Raw genomic sequence first — 23,072 nt, forward strand, 5'->3', positions numbered from 1 at the left:
GCATGGGAATCTCAGATTTCATCTGAAAACTTAAACTTCTAATACTGATATGTGTAGAGAAAGCTTAAAAATATTACTTCACTGTGCTATATGGCCTGAAAAAAAATGAGAGAAAACAATCATATGCACATTTCCTTTCCGTAATTTAAGCCAGTCTTATAGTCCTGGCTCATGATTTCAGAACATTTTGGGGACTTGCAGTTTTGTTCATGCTTCAGACTTACCAGTAAAGTAAATATTTAGGCAGAACATTATCAGAAAAGAATATATTTCCAGCAACTGGTTATATAAAATATCATGGTTTTTTCTTTCAGAACTTCAAGTAAGCATTGTCGAATTCACTGAGCGCTCACAACTTTTATGAAAGTCTGGTCTAGGATACCTTCATGAAGAGCCTTGTGTGTAACCATCCTCAGTTTTACTGTGTACCTTGAATACCAACAACCTTATAACAGGCTAAGAAACACATAGATATTCAGGGTTTGAGCAGAAGCACAGAACTGTTCATTTAGAACTTGTAATGGTCTGGTGGACTCATGGGCTGGCTGAGCGGCAGGGAGAGGAACTCAGCCCTTGTTTCCTGAACAGGATCTGTAACCTGCGTTGACAGCATTGCTAATATTAGTCATCTGAAAGATGGGCTGCTAATGACTGATTTTGAAACACTGCAGCTTTGTAAGTCTCCTGGAGTAGAACTGAACTCTGGTCTGATTCAGAAAAAAAAGCCAAAGGGGGTAAGCTGGGATTTTTTTTGTTGGTGTAATTTCATGCTTTGCAAGACAAAGAAGACAGCATTGGCATCACTTAAGCAACAACAAACTGTGGCCCACCTTCTAACTATTTTACAGGTGATTTAAAAAAATATCCCAGTATTTGATATTGTAGTAAATAAAGAAGGAGAATGCACAGATGATCTTTTCTAAAATTTCTGTTCCAGTACTGTCCTCAGCGACGGGTTAAAAGAAATTACAGCTATCCAGTCTAGTTACTGTCCAACTGACTGTGATCACAGTCAGTGTTGAACCAGTTAAAAGCTTTGAATCTAATCATGCCAGTTGCTTGGGAAAGATTTAAGTTATACAAAAGCACAACAGAATAACAACAGTAAAATAATATCTCTTGACTTTATATTGCTGCCTTGGCTGCAGTATTTAAGCATTAGCAGAAAGTCAGCTAAAGTAACAATTCAAACCCCAAAAGCATTACTGAAATTAAAATTGCAAAAGTCTTACAGTGAAAACATCAGAACTTTTGTTTTCTAATTCTTACCAGCATTAGTGAAATATATTCACTTTCAATTGCAGGATTTTAACTTTATTGAGTGTAAAATCTATTTTAATTTGTTCATTTGTTTGTACTTTTTTTTTTTACTTTTCAGTGATCATTTTTTTCATGATCTTTAAGTGAACAAGTTTCTATGTTTGCAAGATAAAGTAATTCTTTTTATCAAGGAAAGAGGTAAATGGCAGAAGAAAAATTTAATTTCTTTCTACAGGCAGAACAACTAGCTCATATAATTGCTTCTTTTCTCTGTAACAGTTTAACAGCAAGATTCATAATTATTTTAGTTTTTTTCACATTCTAGAATTTGGTTAGACGTTGCAGACAACACCATTATCAGCACTGTACCAGTTCTGCATTTAGTACACAGTATACCAAGGGAAAAAAGGATTATAAAGTGGATCTCTGAAGTCAAATTGCAAATGGTTAGAAAGTTGCTATTGCCACTTCAGAAAAAGAATCATGATTTTTTCTGTCCTGTGGACAATACCCATTTTTTAGCTGTAAAAGAGTTTTAGTTTTAGTGACTACCCAGGCTGCTTCCATAACATAATAGTGAATTTCATTTTGTCACTTCTCATTTTCAGAATCAGGATTTTGGTTTTCTGCTTCTGCTCCTGTGTTTGGTTAACACATACAAACTACAGTATCATCAATGACATCCTGCAATAAAGCTGCATTTACAGATATAGAGGCTTAAGACCTTCCCTTGTTTCAAACATGGCCTTTAATTCTCACAATATTTCCCCAAGTGCAGTGCAAGTCCAGGGGTCTTAGAATCACAGAATCATAGAATTGTTTAGGTTGGAAAAGACCTTTAAGATCATCGAGTCCAACCATTAACCTAGCAATGCCAAATCCACCACTAAACCACGTCCCTAAGTGCCACATCTACAAGTCTTTTAAATACCTCCAGGGATGGTGACACAACCACTTCCCTGGACAGCCTGTTCCAATGCTTGAATCTTGTACCTGGCACCAGGCTACTAAAGCTAATATTTCAGCATTTTTCACAGATTTTGAGTGTCACCACGTAAGCATCTAGAGAGATATAGCCTAGAAGTTCAACATCTCACAGTAGTTCAGATCAATGGGCCCAGTTAGCCACCCAATCCACCAGTGTAATCTTTTCACTCAGATGTGGTCTCCTCTCTCCTATGTTTCATGAAGCTTGTTGAGTAATGATCAGGGAAAGAATATGGGTCTCCTGCTTTTCTGAAAAGGAGAGAAAGCATTCCTCTGGCTTATGGGAACAATATTTCCCCAAAGTCCTTCTGCTTCTTGAGCAGTGTGGGAAGGGCTTATGCTTCAGCAAAGCATACTTTATTCAACATATGATACCACCAGCTCACCTGCTGACAAAAGCCAGCAGAGCTGGCTTGATGTAGAGCACAACAGATGGAGCACAGACTGCTGCCTACAGTTGCCAGGACTGTGCTTTGGTTTTGTTGCAACGGAAAGGCAAAATAGAGTCCTCAGTTTAAAAATTTATCTATAAATTGCTGAGACCTATGGGCAAAGAGTTCTGTAGAAATGCCTCTAGATTAATAATGGTGTTATTTTTAATTCAGCTGCCATTAGCCACCATCTGTTTTCATAATTCATCTGCACTGCAATGTTACTCTAGTGAGACTCTCTGCTAGTCAGTATTGCTGCAGAGCTGTTCCTTCTCTCTAATCTAAAATATCAAAGGGCCAAAGTGACACGGCACCAGAAAAGGTATTTAAAATAAATTAACAAATGAGTCATGCATTTTAAAAGTGTCTTTCTGTAAATTTTAGCACTTCCATGCATGAATGCTTAAATTGCATTTTGCAATGGTGGAGAAAATAATGCAATTTTAAAAATTAATTCTCAAAATCTACCTCATCCCGTTGCATTGGGAACTTTTGAGTGGGAGAAGAGTAGAAGGGAGTCACACAAAGGTAGAAATTTTCTGCATAATTCATTTGTTTTCAGGGTTTGTTTTACTTAGGTTAAAAACGTAATGAGTTAAAACTTTAGTCAGAGTGGAACTTGATGGGAGTTATTTCTATTGAGTTCAATAGACTTTAGATCAGACCCAAAGAAAAGACCCATCTAGCTAGTCTTACTTGACTAATGAGTAGAAAAAAGAATACCACAGCATGATATCAAAGTAGGGCAGAGATCAATGGTCCTTGATCAGCAAAAGCACAAACCTTCCCAGACTTTCACGGCTGACCTTCTCTATGCTCAAGTATACACATCTGGATTACGTTACACTGGAACATACTCCTACCTGCACTTATCAGACCTTGGTTGGAAGCTGGTGGAGGGACGGGGTCCAAAGTGTCAGAAGCAGCACAATACTCAGGTGGGAAGGAGGCAGACTGAATGTTCCAGAAAGCCAGGAGGTGGGAGAGTTTTCTGCCTGTCGTGGTTTAACCCCAGCCAGCAACTAAGCAGCCGCTCACTCACTCCCCCCCCACCCAGTGGGATGGGGGAGAAAATCAGGAAAAGAAGTAAAACCCGTGGGTTGAGATAAGAACGGTTTAATAGAACAGAAAAGAAGAAACTAATAAAGATAATGAAAACACTAATAAAATGACAACAGTAATAATAAAAGGATTGGAATGTACAAATGATGCGCAGGGCAATTGCTCACCACCTGCCGATCGACACACAGTTAGTCCCCGAGCAGTGATCCCCCACCCCCACTCCCCCCAGTTCCTAAACTAGATGGGACGCCACATGGTATGGAATACACTGTTGGCCAGTTTGGGTCAGGTGCCCTGGCTGTGTCCTGTGCCAACTTCTTGTGTCCCTCCAGCCTTCTTGCTGGCTGGGCCATGAGAAGCTGAAAAATCCTTGACTATAGTCTAAACATTACTTAGCAACAACTGAAAACATCAGTGTTATCAACATTCTTCTCATACTGAACTCAAAACATAGCACTGTACCAGCTACTAGGAAGACAATTAACTCTATCCCAGCTGAAACCAGGACACTGCCTTCAGCCCTGAGCAAGGCAAAGAGAAATACCTCTGGAACCTCTACTAACCTGTGGATTTGTCTACATTTTCTGTGTATGTTTAAACCAGAACATAAATACTGAAAGACACTTGGCTATAGCACAAAGTTTTTCTTAGGTTAGTGATCTCCCCTACTTCCTCTCCTCAACCTTCTATGCATACACAATTTTCTTCTGGGAAAAAAAGATATTGATATAGAGCTTTTTAGAATAGCTATTCCGTAACATCTATTTCAGAAAATATCTAAGTTTAGAAAAGCCATAGGGATGTCTTCCTTTGAGGCCCCGCTCTGTGAGGTGCCAATGTCCCTTAACTGCTCAGCATGTCAGAAGGAGTCTCTTCATATGCATCTGCATTGCTCAGTCTCTGTTTAATATACCACCAAGACACAGAAATAGCCTATAATTCCTGAGAAGCTGAAACAACAGAAGCTTCCTGTGGTCCTGTATTAATGCTTCAGAGGGAAAAGCTGCAGGTGGATGTTCGCTCATTGCAGATTCTCATTCTCCAGCATGTGCCTGTATCAGTTATCCTAACACCTCTGTCGGCTGGAGATTTCCTGCTATTGAACTTGACCTTGGAAGGTACTTTGTACATTGTTTTGCTTGGAAGGAAGGTCTTAGAAGAAAACATAGATGCTAATCTCAGTAAGCTTGTATCTTAGGTATTCATTCACTAGCAGACATGGTTTGGTGCTTTAGAAGAAAACTTTCAAAGGATAATAGTGGTGTTTATTACACATTGTTGTGATCAGTTTGACACTAGAAGTAGTACTCTTTATGTGAGCAGAAATAAAGCAAGTAGGATGCAGCAGGAAAACAGGAAAAAAAGATAATCATTAAGTTATCTGTTAATCATTATGACTATGGCTATAATGGAACCTGTGCCTACCTGGCTAACATAACCATGTGTTTGCAGCAGATGCAGTACAAATGGAAGGGTAAGTACCATATAAGAAAAAAACAGGGGTTGCTAGGGTAGCGCTGCACAGTGCCCTGGGAGCCTTAACCTTCATAATGCTAAGGGCCTTCCATTTGTATTTCCTGAGCCGTGTTTATTACAAGATCAGAAACTTAATTTCTGAGCCATTAACCATGATGTACATAATTTGTTTTGTCAGTATTATTGCAAAGAAGTGAATCTGGCATATGACACAGAAAGCGTGGTAAGAAGGATTCTGGAATTATCATTTTTTTGGTAAATTTTAGAAGCATGAGGTTCACTAAGATATCTGTTGATATCTCTATCACATGTTTTCTCATCCATTTACTTGCCTCGGAGAACCTATTCCACTACAGATTTAATTATATATTTAGAAAACAAGATCTGTCATTACCAGTTTTCCTTTGCTCAATCCAGTGATGTGTTCAACACACCATGAACAAGAACAATACTGTACATTCTGCTGACAAAGGTATTCTGCCCCTGACATTAACATTAGAGATACTTTCTTCCTCCCTGATGATTTATTCAAGCTCTAAAAAATTAAGTAACCTTAAGGACCTGTTGAGTGAAAAATGAATCCACTGAGTATTTTATTATCTTTTGTTCTGATGCAACATCAGTTGAAATTGATGGAAATGTTTCTGGTACTTTTAATAGCATCAGATCATGTTCTTAAACATAACAAAAAGTGCCAAAATCTTACATACAAAGAATTCTGAAACAAGAATCTGAAGTAGAGAGGGTTGGCCCCTAGTTTGAAAGGCCTCAACTTGTAGAAGAGTTTGCATATAAAGTTGGAATGTCACATTCTTCCCTGCAGTGCCTGCAACGTCCCCCCCATACTTCTGTCAGCTCAGATCTCACAAAAAGAAATGTACCCTTATATCATTTATGTGTATATTTTAAAGCAAGATTGTTCACTTTGGAAAAGTCCCCAAACTCATAAAATAATTCAAAAATAAAAAAACAGGAGAAAAAGAAAAAAACCTCCTGTTTAGATAGCAGATACACTAGGAAAGGACATCTAGGATCAAGCCCAGTCTCATGATACTACATACTACTATATCATGTATTCCCACTTATATATTCATCTTTATTCTACTACAATCAGTTTTCTGGACTTAGCTTGATTAGTAATTAAAAGTGGGTCCAGTGCAGTTAAGGACATGACTAATTTAAAAGTGTTTATGAGTGAAGTGAGAACTGGACTTCTATCTACTTTTACATGAGTGATCAAGTTTGTGATATAGGCTCAATTAAAACTGTGCACCCAAACTCATGTGGGATAGAGAGTGTAGCTTGTAAAAGGATTGAAATGCAGGGGAAGAGTGCACAGAGAACTTTGATAACGTGGGAGCTGGATGAGAGAGAACACTGAAATTTTGCAAGTGTGCTGGAATTGAGCCCAATAATCAGGCAACAGTTGTCCAAGTTTCTCCAAATAAGAGAGGTGACAGACATAGAAAAGAAAGTGATCATGATTTGCCATTTATTATAAAATCTTGCCTTCAGCTTGGTAATCAAGTAAAAAAGATAGCAAGAGATATTTCATTGTAGGGTTTTTCAATAGCATCAGCAGTTTCAAACACAGTGTTCATCATGCTGTTCTGGCCAGAGCTCAAGAAATAATAAAACATCTAAGGCTCTATTTTGATGTACGGTCTACATCTGGTTAGAGCGTATACATTCAAACCTGTTGACTAGTATTAGATCTGGAAGCAGGGCTCCAAAAGAAATAGCGTTGGGCTAATTCCAACAGTTCTCGAACAGTCAAAATTCTGATGGAAGTAAACTGGAGTTTTGTACTCCTGAGAATTTAAGCTTCTTTGTGATGCAAAATAATGACCTGGCAGGAGAAGAGGAAAGGCTTCTGGAGAATAACTAGCTGGCATAATGGTTTTTAGATGTAAATCTCTTCTTATACTCTTTGCGTATTTTCTATTCTAAAAGTGAAGAAAAATAAGAAAACTGAAGAGTTAAATTATTTTTCATCACAGGAAGTTTAATAAAAATAAATGTAAACGTTTCCAGTAATCACCAGGCTTCTGAAGTGGTCAAGAAAGATTCATAAATGTCCCTATGGTATTAATCCCATTTACCAGATACCTGAGCTGAAGCAGAAAGAAGCTAAGTGGCGTATACAAGATGCAGGGAATATGTGGCATAGCAAGAACAGAATGTGTGTTTCCTGGATCTTTGACTTTAACCAGTGTGTGGATATTTCTGCTTTGCCAACAGCTAATTCTTTCCGCTCCCAATTATATATATACACACACATACATCCCAAGAACGTGATACATTACAGAAAAATGTGCTGAAGACAAGTAATGCCCCATCACAGTTAATAACCTTTGAAAGCTTTAATGTGAACAATAGTATGTGTCTGTTCTGCAGATTTTTCATTAAAGTACATAGACCAATCTTGAGGAAAAAAATTAAAAAGAGATTTGAGGAAGTAATAACCCAGAGGTTAAAAAAATATTGATTAGGAAAAATATTTTCTTCATAAAGATAATACTTCTCTTTTAGCAAAAGGAAGCTGCTTAGTCTCCAGAAAAAGAAAACAAAGTATGTTCTAAAGGCACCCATTTCATTTGTTGTGAGCTTTGTTGAATAATGAGCAAAACTGTCATTCGTCTTACAACCTTCTCTCACCTTACCTATCATGCTGAAAGATTTAAAATTCTTCTGGAAAGTCTGTGCCACTTCATTTATTATATTGAAAAAAAAAATAAACACCAACTTTTAAATACTTTTAGTGGGTTTTTTTTGCAATCTAACTACCTGCCCTTTGGTGCCTAATATCTTCTTAGAAGATACGACCTGGTAAATTTAGTATGGATTACCACAGACTGCATTTACTTCTAATGAGACATAGTTTCTCCTGATCTTTTTCATCTATCTTCAGAGAAGAAAGATAAAAAAAAAAGCTTGTTTCTGTCAGAGTTCGTTCTTTGGTGTCAGGGAAACATGCTGGGTTTTTTCCTTCTCCATCTTCTAAGTTTTCACCTTGATCTTGTAAAATATTACAAATAATCCAAATGCATATATTGCACTGCTGTTTTGTAAATTCAAACTGAATAGTCAAATAGTCAAAGATAATGATAATGATTACTTGAGAATATATTTCTCCATCTTCAAGAAATGTGTTGGGTGGTACATTTCCAAATTTCAGGAGACTGGTGGGTGACTTGCAGACTAAGGCAAATGCAAATTAAGATAGCTGAATCAAGGGCCTTCTGAGGACTTCAAAGGGCTTTGGATTGAGCCTCAAGTTCTTAGGACTTTTCATCTCTAGATATCAAAATACTTCACAACAATCAGTACATTTCATTACTTGTATTTCATTGATGGGGAAACTGAGGTATAGAACAGTGAAACAGTTCTCTGCCTATCATTTAGTGAGTCTGTGGCACATCACAGGATAGTAGTCAGCTCCCATGACTTTCCCTTTCTGCCACCTCAATCAAGTTTTCTCACAGAGATTGCCTTAGGAAATAATAGTTAGGCTTGTTACTCCAGTAATTTTGCCCCCCTTCTGACTAAACTCTGAAGTAACATGTTATGTATCACTGGACAGAGAAGATCTATATACTGATCCCTCAGGATTAGTGCTAAATGTATTAGTAAACCTCCAAAATCCCAGTGTGCTGTGCCTGCCACCACCAACTCTCATCATAGCAGTTCGCTTGCATCTTTTCCTATCACCCTTTGATCCTCCCCATCTCTTACTAATCCCAGCTACTTCAAGGGATTAGACGGAATTCAAATGAGATCCTGTGTTGATTTAGAAGCCTGTTCTTTCAGACAGAAATTGTATCCTCTCATCTATGTTCAAAAATAAGTAGCATGCTATCGTCACCACCACAATATAAATGGCTAATTATAATAAGGAGTTGGATGCTCATAAAATAAATAAGATCTTTGAGTACCCCATCCTGTTTCTTCTAAATCATATAATCTGTTTTATATGTCGAGGGCTGGACTGTCTGCATGATGTTAAATAGTTAAAGGGAAAGCCTGGGACTTTGTCACGGAGGAGCATTCTTAATAGCTGCTGTTTAACACATACCATGGGAAAAAAAGGTTGCGAGTGCCCATTGGATGAGCAACAGCAGTTAACTAATAAATACTATTCCCAAGTGATTCACAAACAATGAAGTAACCAAAAAGAGCCATGTTAATTTCTATTCTGTTTTCAAGCAGGAGAACAAAATCAATATTTGCTTAATGGAAAAAGGCAATACTTGAGGCAGGCCATCAAGGGCGGAAGGGCTGTCCTGTAGCCAAAGCATAAGGCTGGGAATCAGGAGACAGAGATTTTCCTTTTGAATTGCTTAAAATGAGTTACTATTGCTCTTTGAGTCACTTTCTCCACTTGAAAAAATGGGAAGTTGCTCCTCATGGGTGCTGCATGAAGCAAACAGGTCATAACAGTTTTCAAGCACTATGGGTATTTTCTGGCTTGAGAGTGAACACTGTGGAGAAGTGTTGCTGGTGACCTGTCACTATCACCGCTGACAGAAATCCAGGCACAGATAAAACTGAGGCTGCTTCTTATCACTGTACTAAAAATCTACTTAAATGAAGTGGGAAGGTAAGGACTGGCATTCTACTGCTGCTATGCACACTTAGCATGCAATGGGTAGAGCCCTTCAATATCTGACCCAACAGCTCATAAAAGTGTTATTATCCACAAAATACCTTCTTGGGGGCTAAAGAATGAGAAGAATGGAAAGAATTTATTTCAAATTCAAAAAATGGCTTTTTGGGCAGCTGTATTTATCCAGATCCATTGTTGAGACTGATCATCTCGTTAACATTTTTATACTATAACCACATGCTGTAGGAATGCTATGTATAAAAGCTGTGTGGCCTTTTCTTCTGTGAAATACTCATATCTTTTAAAACCTTTGGAGTTGAATCACTTCCTCAGTAGGGACCACTGACTTCAGCAGGACTGTTAATGTTTCATTAGTTTTATTTCCATGTCAGAGGTTGGTGGATTGTACAGCATTTTTTAAATACGCAGCCTTTGGATAACATAATTTCAACAGCCTTAGACTTGAATTTGCTGAAATCTGCTGATACATTACCAGAGCTAGGTATGTTAGCTAGGCATGTTTCCCACATCAAAATAAAACTCACTGAGAATGTATTTGACTAAAAAGGTATTCCACTCCAAGGTGGAGGGAGATAAGAGGAGATACTTAAACAGTCTATATTACCTCAGGCACCACTTACAGGCACTACCCTACACCCCAGGGACCTGGATTTTTACTCTGACATTGCTTCATAATCAAGGATTGTCCCAGGGTGAACTGTCAGACTTCAGCTACGTGTTCTAGGGTCAAATCCTGAGGGGATGTGAGAGGATGGGAAGAGATGGCAAGGAAAACATGGCTGTGCAAAGAAGCGGGTTGATACACACAGCTAAAGAAGTAATGAAAGAAAGAACTGGTTTTAAGAGTTCTTTTCTAAGCTAGGTTATGATTAGAGCACCAGAAAACAGAACACACAGTGAGGATTGTGCTTTCAGTAAATGGAGAGATTGTCTCATAGGTACAGGACTTTGTAATTAAAAGGCCCAATGGCAATAAATTGATGGCCTGATCCTCAGTTACACTGAGGCCTTTTTTTTTTAAGTTTCCTGTGAGTGTAAAAAAGGGTGTGAAACGTAAATGATTATTTGTGTGAATGTCATACACAACTGGAAAGAAAGGGGAGCTCATTGAGACAATCAAGCATTTATTCTACTGGCCAGGATCCATTCTGTACCTCTGCTCAAACAGTGTCACATCTTGGTATGGTGGTAGCACCAGTTAGAGGGGCTGTACAGGCTTGTGACACATTTCATTTAGTGTTTTGAGCTGCAGGAAAGTTAACTGGATTTCTCTCATGAATGAAATTGCAGGATCTGTACCCAAATTAAGGTGGTTCAGTTATGCTCTAATAACTGAGAATGAAGGCAAATTTACATCATCAGAAAATACATGGACTTTTTTTTTCTGTTGTAACCAGCTATATGCCTCTAATTTCATGTCTTCATACCTACTGAATGTTTCAATCCTCTGTTTAACAAGGAATATGGAATATTTGAATGAAGTCTTAACCCCTTTCTGATGAACAGCAAAACCCTTATTCAATTTAGTGGAACCAGAAGTTTATGCCACATCTGTCAAATGGCAGTATCAGTAGCTATCTGCCTGGCAGGAGTCTAATCGTGGCTTAATTTATTTTGTTGCTTCTCCTCCCTTTTCATGTTTTTAGTTCTTTCCTTCCTTCCACTCTCTGGATCTCAGTTAAGCAGTATTACAAAACATATATACAAAGGTGGCAAAGCTGAAAATTCACTTCAGAATGTTAGTGTAATATGCTCTATGGTTATAACCAGAATATTATGCATGGAAAGCATACAGTATTCCTGAGGTAGGAACTCTGATAACCTCATCAATCATTTCCTGTATGTTATGTACACTATTTAAGTAAGTGGAAAGCTAAGTATTTTCCCTTGAGGTTAAGTGTATGTCAAGAAGAAGAAGAAGAAGAAGAAAAGTGTTTTTCACTGTAAATACAAAACAGATTTTCCAATGATCTATTTAACATTGACTCCATTAAAAACCTTCAGTAACAGAGCAGATCAGAAGAAGTGAGGGAAAATAATTATCAGAAATAACACTTGTGAAGAAAAGGAATAGGAGAGAGCTTTACTAGGCTTTGGTGATTTGACTCCTGAGAGTCAAGGGCAAGATACAACACACCTGTAAAGAAAATGGAATTTTCTATATCTATATGCCAATATTTTAAATATTTATTTCTTATATATTAATTATTTGAAGAATAATGATTGATATTTTCAAAAGCATAAAATGTTGGTCTAAATCTTTTCCTACTGAAATCAATAATAAAACTCCTATCAACTTCACTGACAGCAGGGATAAGCAGCTGCTTCTGGAAATATTACTTTATAGGGGCTTTTTTGTGTGTGTGTGGAGGGAGAGGGTTATTTTGAAAATAAATGTAATCTATAGTTTTTCACCTTGAAATCATACAAAACATGACAAATTCAAAAAGAATACCACTTTTGTTTCAGGTGGAAAAGACTTCCAAAAGAACTCCAGATCTTTAACAGTGAGAAGATGTGGCATAAACAAAATGATATACTGTGTCTTCACAACACAGCAAGTGAGGCAGCCCAAGCCTAAGACAGAGAAGCTTCATACTCCAGTGACTACTTATCTATCCACTATATATATAAATATACCATATTACATTTTCTTTGGGATTGTATTTGATGAAAATGTCGCTATTTAGGTAGTAATCTGTTCCTTCACTGTTTTTGCAAAATTCTTCTCTAAGGTGTTGGAACAAATGTTGCTACCGCTGACCCTTTTAATGAATGCCTCTTAACTAACCATGGAAAAACCTTCATCAGGCATGAAATTTAAGATTAAAAGAAGAATGGTTTATGTTCTATTAATTTTGTTCTATTGTATCCTGAAACTTCCTTTTCCTTTAGATAAAAATACAAGTAGACCAATTATATCCAAGGTATGTCTGTGTATCACTGTAATACAGTGTATATAGAAGAATGTTACCAAGATTTGGAAAAAAGAGATTTTTGTGATGTGTCAGTTTAAATAACTGCAATTTAGATGCTTTTCAAATAGGAGGGCTTTGAAAGGAAATACACACTACACAGAGCTGTTGGGAAACTTCCTACTACATCATCTTCTGGTTACCCATGATCAATATCTGGAAGCAGCTGTGGTGGGTGTGAATGAAAGCAGCAGTATATTACTGAGATTCATGCAGATTTGTAACAGCCTAAGCAAAACAATAGCAAAATACCTGGGTAATACCACCTGTATCTAGAAAGACCACAGGAGCACAACAGTATTCTTTCTATGGGTCCATACTGCCAGCTTGGCTCACTTTTTATCTCCAGTGCCCCGTTGCCCTGATCACCAAAACTGTGCATGTGGCTGTTCACACCCGAGCTCGAAACTAGTGCCCCCTGTGACAGTTTGCTCCAGGGTCTGCTATAGACTGATAATATCATGGCAGACCCCATCAAGTGTGGCTCCTTCCTCTTGAGACAGTCCTCCAGAGCTACCCCAGAAGGCTTTGTGCCTTTGCGTGTTCCTTTGTTTCTCCTTCCTGGACATGAAAAATCTCAGCATAAAGCAAGACACCCACCTGACAGACAGAAAAACTATCTTTGCATCATTTCAGGTACTTAAAATTGGAAACTCACAAGAAGCAATGCCTGAGGACAGTCTGCACCAATCACCTTGGGAACCAAGATTCTCTTGTTGGTGGAACCTATAACAAGAATATAGACAGAAGTATCTCGATAATTCAGTAATGACAAACACTTCATTATGCCAGTACTGTACATGATAAAGAGTTGATCATAATGAACATGATAACTTCTGTTAAAGTCACGTTGTAAGACAGATAATTTGTAAAAAACAACCTAGATTGAAGTTTTAGAAATTGGTATTCTGGATTTTCAATTTCAAATTCCAGAAATGTTAATAAAACTATAAAATCCTGGCATCAAGATTTGGGGTCCTACCTAAATATGTATTTTCTTTTAAGAATTGGTCTCACTTATAAAGATGGACAGCAGTTCTCGATACACAAGAAGGAAGTCCAATTGCTAAAAGCTAACAAAACCTAAATATGAACAAGGGAATTAAATGTAAGCTTGTTCTTGAGACTCTTGAACCAAACAGTATCTTAAGACTGTTCTAACCATTACACGTTAATTTCAAATTAGATAAAATCTTGAGTGCTTTCTTTGATGAAAAATGCTCATTACTCAAATTACATTTATGTTTGACAGTTGAATATGGCTCTTACTAAAAACAAAATTTGACAGTGGAATATGGCTCTTACTAAAAACAAACATTAATGCTGCTTTAAAAAGATGAAACTAATGAATAACCAGATAGGAGGAACATAAAAATGGGAAGTGGGAAGTCTTAAAAGAATAGTGAGGACTCTACAAGACAACAATCCACAAAATATCCTTGAGGAAGACATGAAAGCGTCCATTATAGGTTTATATCTATAGACTTTCATTTTTATATTTTGTTTCAAAGAGAAAAAAATCAGTGGCAGTAACTGTCAAGTAAAACGTAGGAAACATAAAAATACATATTATAGGAAACAGGAAAAAAATAAGTCAGCGTTAGAAGAATTAAAGACAAGGAGTGTTTTGATTCTATTAGGAAGGAGAAGGAATCCTAAAAATGGAATGACATCTAGGAGTTGTACAGTTACAATAATAAAATAAATGCAAGAGGGGTGAGTATCTTCCATTAGTTTAACATTAATAAAGTCATGTCCCGCTAGGCACAAATTAAAAAAGATGGTAACAGATTGGAGGTATAGCACACAACAGTCACAAAAATTATTTGTAGGATGTAAAACATATTTTGTAAAAGAATCAGTGGCATCTTTCTATTTAACTTAACAAATAACCAGGAAGTGATTTCATGTTAGGCTACGAATACTCACATGGGGAACAGAAATCTTTTAATACAGAACTTTCAGAAGCTGCTGACAGACAATGCCATAGTGGACATAATAGAGTGGCTCAAAGCTGAAGTAAGACAAATTTAAATTTGCCATAGGGATAAGGAAAACCGATTACATACCAAGTTCTGCAATATTAGAACTAAGGGGCACTTATGAAAACTGGCAGGAGAGCCATAGCAGACCAGTTTAAAACAGGAAAAAAAGATTATGAACTTCTTTAAGCAGCAGGCAGAGAACTTCTGGGCTTCGTTGCCTCAAGAGATTGTGGAGGCAAGCAGTATCAGCAGGTCCAAAAGAGACAAATTCATCAACAGCAGATTCTTTAACAGATACTAGAAGGAGCAGTCAGGGATGTGCCTTCTAACATCCCTAATTCCATGCCAGTAGATGCTGGGGTAAGACAAGGGGAGTGGAGTTCAGAGGTATGTGCTCTGCCTAAATAGCATCTGTTATTGCCACTGTTGAGGACCAAGCACTGGGCTAGATGGACCACTGTTCTGACCCGGTAAGACATTTCTTTTGTGTTCTTTGTTTTTCTAGCAGTGAGTATAACTGCCCTTGAAATGACTTATCAGAAGTGCAGGGAGTTTGTGTAATTGGAAATGTTATGTCAAGGTATGTTTTCTTTTAAAAAAATGGTACAAAGAGGAATTAATTCAGGTAAATCTCATGGCCCATGTTAGGGAGGAGTTCAGATTAAATCACAGTGCTATTCCCACCTGGCTTCATAATCTATAGATCCATGAAATTTTCTCATAGTATAATAATTTTTCAATTTCAGACTCCTTCTCTACTAGGCCCTTTATATTTTTAACTATAAGGTTTTTAAGAGGGTCCCTTACTACCTCTCCCTTTATATATAGCCCTTGTTTATCTTTAATAAATGGATAATTGTACTGGTTTTATGTTGTTTACTGTTCTTCACATTTTTTCATCTTCTCTGTGTGCTCTACCCAGCACAAGAAGGTATCTTTCAATAAAGACTGCCTGAGAGTGAAGATGAAGAAAGGGAGCAGAAGCAGCACAGACAGGGAGTGAGGGTCAGAGTAAGAAATGACTAGGGGGAATGTTATTCCTGAGGGATTTGAAAATAATTCACTATAATTTGGAAAAGTCTTTATATGTCAGAGAACACAGATCAACTATTTTAAAGAACTTGTAATAATCTTTCTGATATTATTACTACTCTTATTTATATAAAAATAGCTGACCATTTAGACTTAATTTAAATATGCTGCAGTGGTGGGACATAGTGGTAATGTATCCTTCCGTTTCTTACCTTGCCTTTTTGGTGATATCACAGGTCACACAAGGGTAATCTTTAGCACCAGTTGAAGAAGGCAGTTACCATGATGCTCATATGGTACTACTATGTTTAACAAAAAGATATTTATTTACCCTTGTTAATGATTATCCTATGAAGATTTGCATGGGAGCTTAGCTTTGTAAGCATGGTGCATCTAGCTTCAAGTCATTGAAGTGTGTTATTTGATTTTTTTTTTTTAAATTTATAATTGAAATGGTCTTTATAGTCATTGTCCTGATACCTATTTCAGGAAGAAATGTGATAAAAAATTTTAGAGGTGGATTAAGAATAAAAAAGTAAACAACTGCAAAACAATATAATGCTAGCAGGTGAAATAGGATCTTTTTTAAAGTATGACATTCCTGAACATTTTCAATATTATATTTATGGAAGCTATGGTACAAATTGAAAGCATCTTCACAGAAATAATTCTTTGATAGCAAGAGGAAAAAAAAAAGCCTTTGCGAGTTTATTTCTACAAACAAACAGAAAGAGGAAAGCCTTTGAACTTCTGTTGTTCTGACAATAGTAGCTATGTTTTATCCAGCATAGTGTTTTTAAATGCTATTAATTTACAGAAAAGACCGCCTTTTTTTTTTTTAACTGAATAAGTGGTGGTGAGAGTGGCGAGAGATAACCCAGCTGAATATTTTGTTGGATGAATCAGTCCTACTTGAAAGCAACTGAGAGCTCTTGGAGACTGAAATACAATAATCTCTACCAAATGGCATGGATACTTGCTACTTGTTATGTTTCACAGTAGTCAGGAGAAAGTGTGTTAAAGCAAGAGATAAAAATTCTAGCAGTATTTGGAATCTGCATGCTGGTCAAGGTCCAAGTTTCAATGATAATTCTGATTTCTATGGCAAAAGATAAATCAGAAACTCCTGACAGACTTGAATTTTAGAAAGCTGGATGGGGGTGTCAGCATCCTGTTAGAAGTGTCCTGTAGAATTCCCATCAACTGGAAGCTCTGCATTAAAGTAGACACTATGAACATTAAAAGCATCATGGTATAGCTAAAATCTTCATTTAAAAAGACTTATGGAGAGTGCTATTTTCAGTGAACTGAGTTAAAACTAAATGATAAGGTAGAGCCAGCCTATCACTTGAGATGGGTCTGAGCCAAAATGCTCTATCTAAACTTCAAAGCATTCATGATTGCATCAGGGGTCCCAAACCTCTCTCTCTTGTAAAACTGACTTAATCCAAACTTCAGATCTATGTGCTGGCAGACAGTGAGACAGAGTAGTTTTTATGGTTAGGACAGAACATTTACTTCCCTTAGGCAGTGCTATATTTTCCACTCATGCTGACCTAACACTTAATTTTTTTAACTCCAAAGGTTGACTGGGATATTCTTAGGCCTGAGTCCATAGGATGCTGAGTGCTTTGCGGGAGGTGCTGAAAGATTTTAAAACTCTTTGACAACATTTCTTCTTGATGGCTTTCAGCACTTTTGGAGGTTGGGTGTGGGAGGGATGGCAGAATCAGATGCCAACATATTAAATTTTCCTGACACAATAAAAACCTATAATCATGGCAGATTGAATTCATACCTTAAGTCTAAACAAGAAAAAAAATTAGTTTTGTGCATTTCTGCCAGAAGTAAGTAGCACACTGTAAGTAAATCGCATTGTTTATACCACTTATTCTATGTGCAATGAAAACAAGAACAGCTGTTCCTTGACTGCTCTGCTTCTAACAAATGTGCACTGTTAGCTGTTATAATAGCAGAGTTTACAAGATCTGCCACCCTTTCCCTTACACTCTGTTTTTCTTGGCATTTATAAAGTCAGTTATTAATGTTCCTTCCAGTTTAAAAAGTGCCACAAAATGTCTCTGTTAAGTACAAAAAAAAAAAAAAAAGAAAAAAAAGAAAACCAACCCTGAAACCCAAAACCTCTCTACAGTTCTTTTTTCCCCTGAAAGTGTGTGTGGCGGGGGGGAAGTCTTCCTTTCACTAGATATACACAGTCTCCAAGTACCAGATAAGATAGCTTGTGCATTACATACTACAGGACAAATCCTGGCTCCATTGACAGCAACAATATCTTTTTTCATTGATTTGAACAGGACTAAGATTCAAGGAAGTCAGAATGGGACTGGAATGAGTTCTCTGGATAAGCAACACAGCTGTCAGCAAACATCTCTTACAGTCTTTTATATAAGTTTATTAAGTCTCATCTTGAAATCAGTTAAATTTCTGCCAACAAGGTTCTTCTGAGGACCACACATGTCTGACACATGGGAATCTACTTCTCATTTCCAGCCTAAATGCGCTGAAAATAGCTGATATCTATTTGATCTCATACTTTTTACTTTAATAGCTCTTCTTCCTCTTCAGCTCTTTTTTATTATTTCTAGACTGAAGAAGCCAAGCCCTTCTTTTTTTTGGTCTTCTCCAGTAGAACAGACCCTAAATTTCTGTTGACCTTTTCACTGGTCCTTCGCCCCCTTCCAGTTTGAATTCATCTTTTTTGCAACAAAGGTGACTTGAAATTTACTGTTATATCCAGGTGAGGTCTTAACAATATATTGTACAATGGCAGCCAAACATCTCCTTCTCTGTAGGTATCTCTTGGCTTATACGGCCAGGATGACATTTACACACTCCTTTGCCATGGTACCCTGGTGGTCCATAGACATCTGGTAACAGACCAAAAAAGGAGGTTTTCTTATGTCATTTGCAAATGAAATATATTAATGATAGTTATATTAATAAGTTCTTGTACTGACAGTGTTAACTTTGGTAGCTCTCTCTCATCCCAGTGTCAACATCTCAGTGTGATTTTAAAGGACAGTTCTGTCTCTCCTCAGTCAAAATTTTGGCAGTTAGTTTCTAAAGGTATGGCAACGATATACATAATTTTCATATCCAAGGTAATACTCTCTGCAATTAACTTTAACCGTATGGCCTTATGGTCTTCCAGTATAATATTCTAAGATTTCTCTTTTATTGCCAAAGCTGACCTGCACATTTTAAAATTCTTGGCTTTGATCCCAAGGGTAGAGACTGGGTACATTAACACTGTAGCTCCACTTCAGATTTGGAATAGCTCCAATGGCAAAACCCAAGTGATAAAAAGTACTGCCTATTGCTTTATAGCTTTGGTTTTATTTTTAACATATAAAGAAAGTAATTTGGGTGCAAGCAAGGTGTTCAAGTCTTGTTTTAAAGTTTTAAAATAGAAAATGCAGCAGCTCCTATAATTGTAGAAATATATTTAGGCTTTCTAAAATCCTTCTCCAGACACTAAAGCATGTGGGCAATTTCAATACTGACAAATTAAGTAAGACGTACAGAGAGAACAGAGGCCGCTACACATGTCACCTGAGGATCTAATGGAAACTGGAGCTGTGCTCCACCAAGTGCGGCTCAGATGGGCCCCAATAAATGGGCCTTGTCCTGGAGAACTGGCAGTCCAGTGCGCAACATGTCGGCGGACACAGATACGCTGCAAGTGGCTCTCAGCTTCAGCTACACCCAAACCCTCACTAACCATAGGCCATCTCCTCATTCACCATGGTGGCTGCCTTCAGTCTCATCACAGCTGGGTGTACAAAGGTCTCCCTGAGGGAATCGAAGGAATTCAGCTTAAAAAAGCTTCTCGCTTGCAGCTAAGGAGGGCAGAAAGAAAACCTGACTGAGATGTGTTGTCCGTGTTGGGTCCAGCCTTGCCTCTGCCCTTGGTGTAGGTTGTAAGGCAACGCCACCATACCCACAGCTGGGCAAGAGCCACTCCCACCTCCCAAAATAATCAACCACAACAACAACAAAAAAGAAGAAGAAAAGGCGGGGGGAGAAAAAAACCACCACCACCCCCCCCGAAACTACATTTCCCAGGGTGCCTCCACACTCGCCGGCTTCCTGCCCCTCACATGACAGCTCCCTGGCCGCGCCATGGCGGAAGCCGAGGAGAAGGTAGAGGCCGTGAGGGCACTGTCCCGCCGGAGGGGGCGAGGAGCGCGGCGGGGAGCGGGGCGGCGCTGGGGAGCAGAGGGGCGAAGGGACAGCGCGTGTGTGAGGGGGCAGAGGGCGTCAGCCAGCCCGGCGGGGGCTGCGAGGGCCGGCGGCGGGACGGGAGCGGCGCGGCGGCGGCGGCTGGAGCCTCGCTGCGCCGGGGCGGAGGAGAGAAGATGGAGGCGGCGGTGGGACGCCTCCTCTCCCCCGCCGCGCTGCGCAGATGGGGCTGCCCGAGGCTGCCTGTCGGGTTTTGTCTAAAAAACCTGATAGACGGGCGGGGGAGGCGGCGCGAGCCCTGAGGGCTCCGCTTTTTGGGTAACACCCGATGCAGGAACCGGGAGCTGGGCGGGAGGGAGGGGTTTAGAAATGCAGCTGGTACCGCTGTAGAGCCGGGATTAAAGAGCTGAAGGGTCCGTCTGAAATGATTGAGAAGCTATCGTTTACCAAGCGGCACAAGAGACATGAGCAAGTTCATCTCAACAGGGGAGTTTTCTCCTGAGACAAAATTTGAGGAGTTTGGTGCTTGTGACCCGTGCTTCTCTGAAGTGGGTGTCCTCCTAAAGCTCCCCCTGCCTAGACTGCTCCTTCGTGAGGAAGAAAAATAAAGTAAAAGCAAGAAGTGAAGTTCTCGGTCCTTCCAGATACTTTCTGAATGTTTCTTTGCTGAGCCAGGATTTTGAGGCACAGCTAAGCTGTGCGATGCTTGTCTGTCTTGAATGCCTAAAGGTGGGAGAGTCTTAGAATTACTTCAAGGGAATTGGGCTTAATTGCAGATTGGCATCTGGTTTCCACTTTCCCTGCCATCAGGGGTTTTGTTGGGAGGAGTTGGCCTCTTTGGGGGAGTCTTCATCCCCTGGTTTGCTGAATTTTTAGCTGTGGCAGCATTTGAAAAACTTCTCAGGGTAAAACCAACTCTGAACAAGTATTTTTGTTTAATAATAGATTAAAACAGCCTGCGTTTTGTTATCTTTGGAGTGTGGTAGGAAAGTTACCTTGTTCATTTCTGTTTATTTCCTGCAGGGAGCATGCCTGCCCTTGCTGAGGGATGTGTATGTTGGGTGTGTAGGTTTCTTTGAAACCCAAGTTTCACGGTTTTCCCCTGCCAGCAGCTTTAAGTAATGGGCCTAAACATACAGTGGATAACATCTGATGTTTGTAAAGGCAGGGAAGGGAAAACCCTATATCCATCATATTCGAAGACCAGCTTAAGAATTTGTTGAGAAGTTATGTTGTATCTGCTAAGTGGGAGATTACAATGGTGAGAGATTACTTCACATTTCTGTGGTTTCCTCATCCGTGTTCCCTTTCTCCATTCTTAGGCTACTTGAGCAACAGCATTTGCCAGCTGGCTGAAGTGTACTGCTGATTTTTCCCCTAGAGTCTAAAACCTACCAATGACAGCTATTCCTACATGATTTGGGATTCTGGTCATCTACAAAGCCCTGTTGAGGGATTTCCTTCTCACAGTTACAAGGCTACTAAAAAGTAGAAGTGGGAGATAATCCTCTCTGCTCATGCATTTGGAGGGAGGGGCGAGGAACCTAACAAAACCCCAGGGCAGTCATAACTGCAGTTTACTCTTCCAGTTTGCCTGCGCAGGTGGGAGAAATTGGGCAAAAAACTTTTCATAGTAAGTTGCTAGCAAAGTGAGTTAGTAGGTAAGGGTCAATTCTAAGCACCTTCAGCTAAGTTCTTGTCAGGGAACACAAATACAGTTTCTGCATTTCTTTCCTAAGCCAAGACTCTCTCTGAATTTTTACATGTTATTTTCTGCAGTAAAACATAAAGACCTGAAGCATTTTCCTGAATTTGTATGCTGTTTATGAAATTTAGCAGCTGCAGTTGCAGTGGCTTGTGAATACATTAGGAATACCATTTTACATGTCCTAAATCAAAACAGATTGATTATTTGAATCAAATTCCAGTGTGCCCTGATTTTGTAGGCCAATATTTTCCAAGGCTGCCTTCGCACATAACAACTTGCAACTCAGTTTAATCTTTATTAAGTGACTCAGGTGGATGTAAAGGATCAGCTGCTGTAACAGCAAGTGGGCTGTTACTCCACCCTGCATGTGTGTGAGTCTGTCTGCATGGTGTTAGACAGTGAACTCATCCTGAAAATTATCGTCGCTGGCTTTCCCTACATTTATGTTCTGAATAGCCAAAGCAATTAGAACCGGGGGGGGTGGGGGGGAAGTAAGCAGTGTAGCTGCACTAGAAAGTCTCATGTGTACCAACAAAAATGTCACTTGCTGTAATTGCTTATTTTGTTTGGCAGAAGAGATTTTATTTTTTTTTTAAATGAATTATCCTGTTGTTACAAACTATGTGAATTGTATCAAAATGGTAGTGCCAATAGTTTTGATTTATTAAGGAGTTGAGTAGGCAACTCTTGGTATTCAGGAGAGAAAGGCAGGTTTTTTTACAAGGAATCTGGTGATATTTTGCATTGGAATTTGTGTGTTGCTCCAGCTTGTCCAATAGGCTGGCAGTGTTAAACCACAATATTTTAGTTCTGTCCTCATTCGGTTATTGTTAAGTAGACTTTAAGATGCACAAAGGTTATATGTAACAAAATTTTTATTTCCTGAAAGGTAACTGCATCTTGTGAGTAGAGACTGTGAGACTGATGGACAAATAGTTTTACTTGCAAAGTCAAACCTAATCTTGAAAGGTTGCCAGGATTTTACTCCCTCTTCATCTTCCCTTGACGCCCATGTTCTTTCTCCTTGTGATTTCCCAACTCATATCATACCGTTCTATGGTATGTGTGTTTTAGAGGTGGACCTGGCTGTAGTGAGTAAAATGGAGGAAACAGATGGCAGTAATCATGGTAACATGTTGCACTGAGTTTCGAGGAGCAAGTAGAAATGCTGCTTTTCTTCTTCCCCATCTGTCGCAATGGTCATTATGGTCACTAAAGGTGAACCTCCACTAATGCAAAGGAGGCATTTGCTTTTTGCCTAGAGGTCACAATCAGTGCATTTTGTGAACACAGAAAATAAATAAGTGTGATAAACTAAAAATTACA

At 38.7% G+C, this 23,072-nt stretch overlaps 1 protein-coding gene across 5 annotated transcripts in view; it reads left to right on the forward strand.

Annotated features, from left to right (window-relative positions):
• Nucleotides 1–19,894: 19,894 nt before the first annotated feature.
• Nucleotides 19,895–23,072, forward strand: part of VPS41 (VPS41 subunit of HOPS complex) — a 110,043-nt gene continuing 106,865 nt past the window's right edge. Inside the window, exon 1 of one of the 5 annotated variants that reach the window (XM_069769763.1) lies at nucleotides 19,895–19,999. In XM_069769763.1, the coding sequence (XP_069625864.1) occupies nucleotides 19,979–19,999 (21 nt within the window). In that variant the 5' untranslated portion in view covers nucleotides 19,895–19,978. Of the gene's footprint in view, nucleotides 20,000–20,199; nucleotides 20,227–20,725; nucleotides 20,768–21,277; nucleotides 21,300–21,388; nucleotides 21,700–23,072 lie in introns of those variants that run through there. The other 4 variants (XM_069769772.1, XM_069769753.1, XM_069769782.1 and 1 more) reach the window with 4 other exon arrangements.

Source organism: Haliaeetus albicilla, chromosome 2 (genome assembly GCF_947461875.1).
Source record: "Haliaeetus albicilla chromosome 2, bHalAlb1.1, whole genome shotgun sequence".
NCBI classification, from domain to species: domain Eukaryota; kingdom Metazoa; phylum Chordata; class Aves; order Accipitriformes; family Accipitridae; genus Haliaeetus; species Haliaeetus albicilla.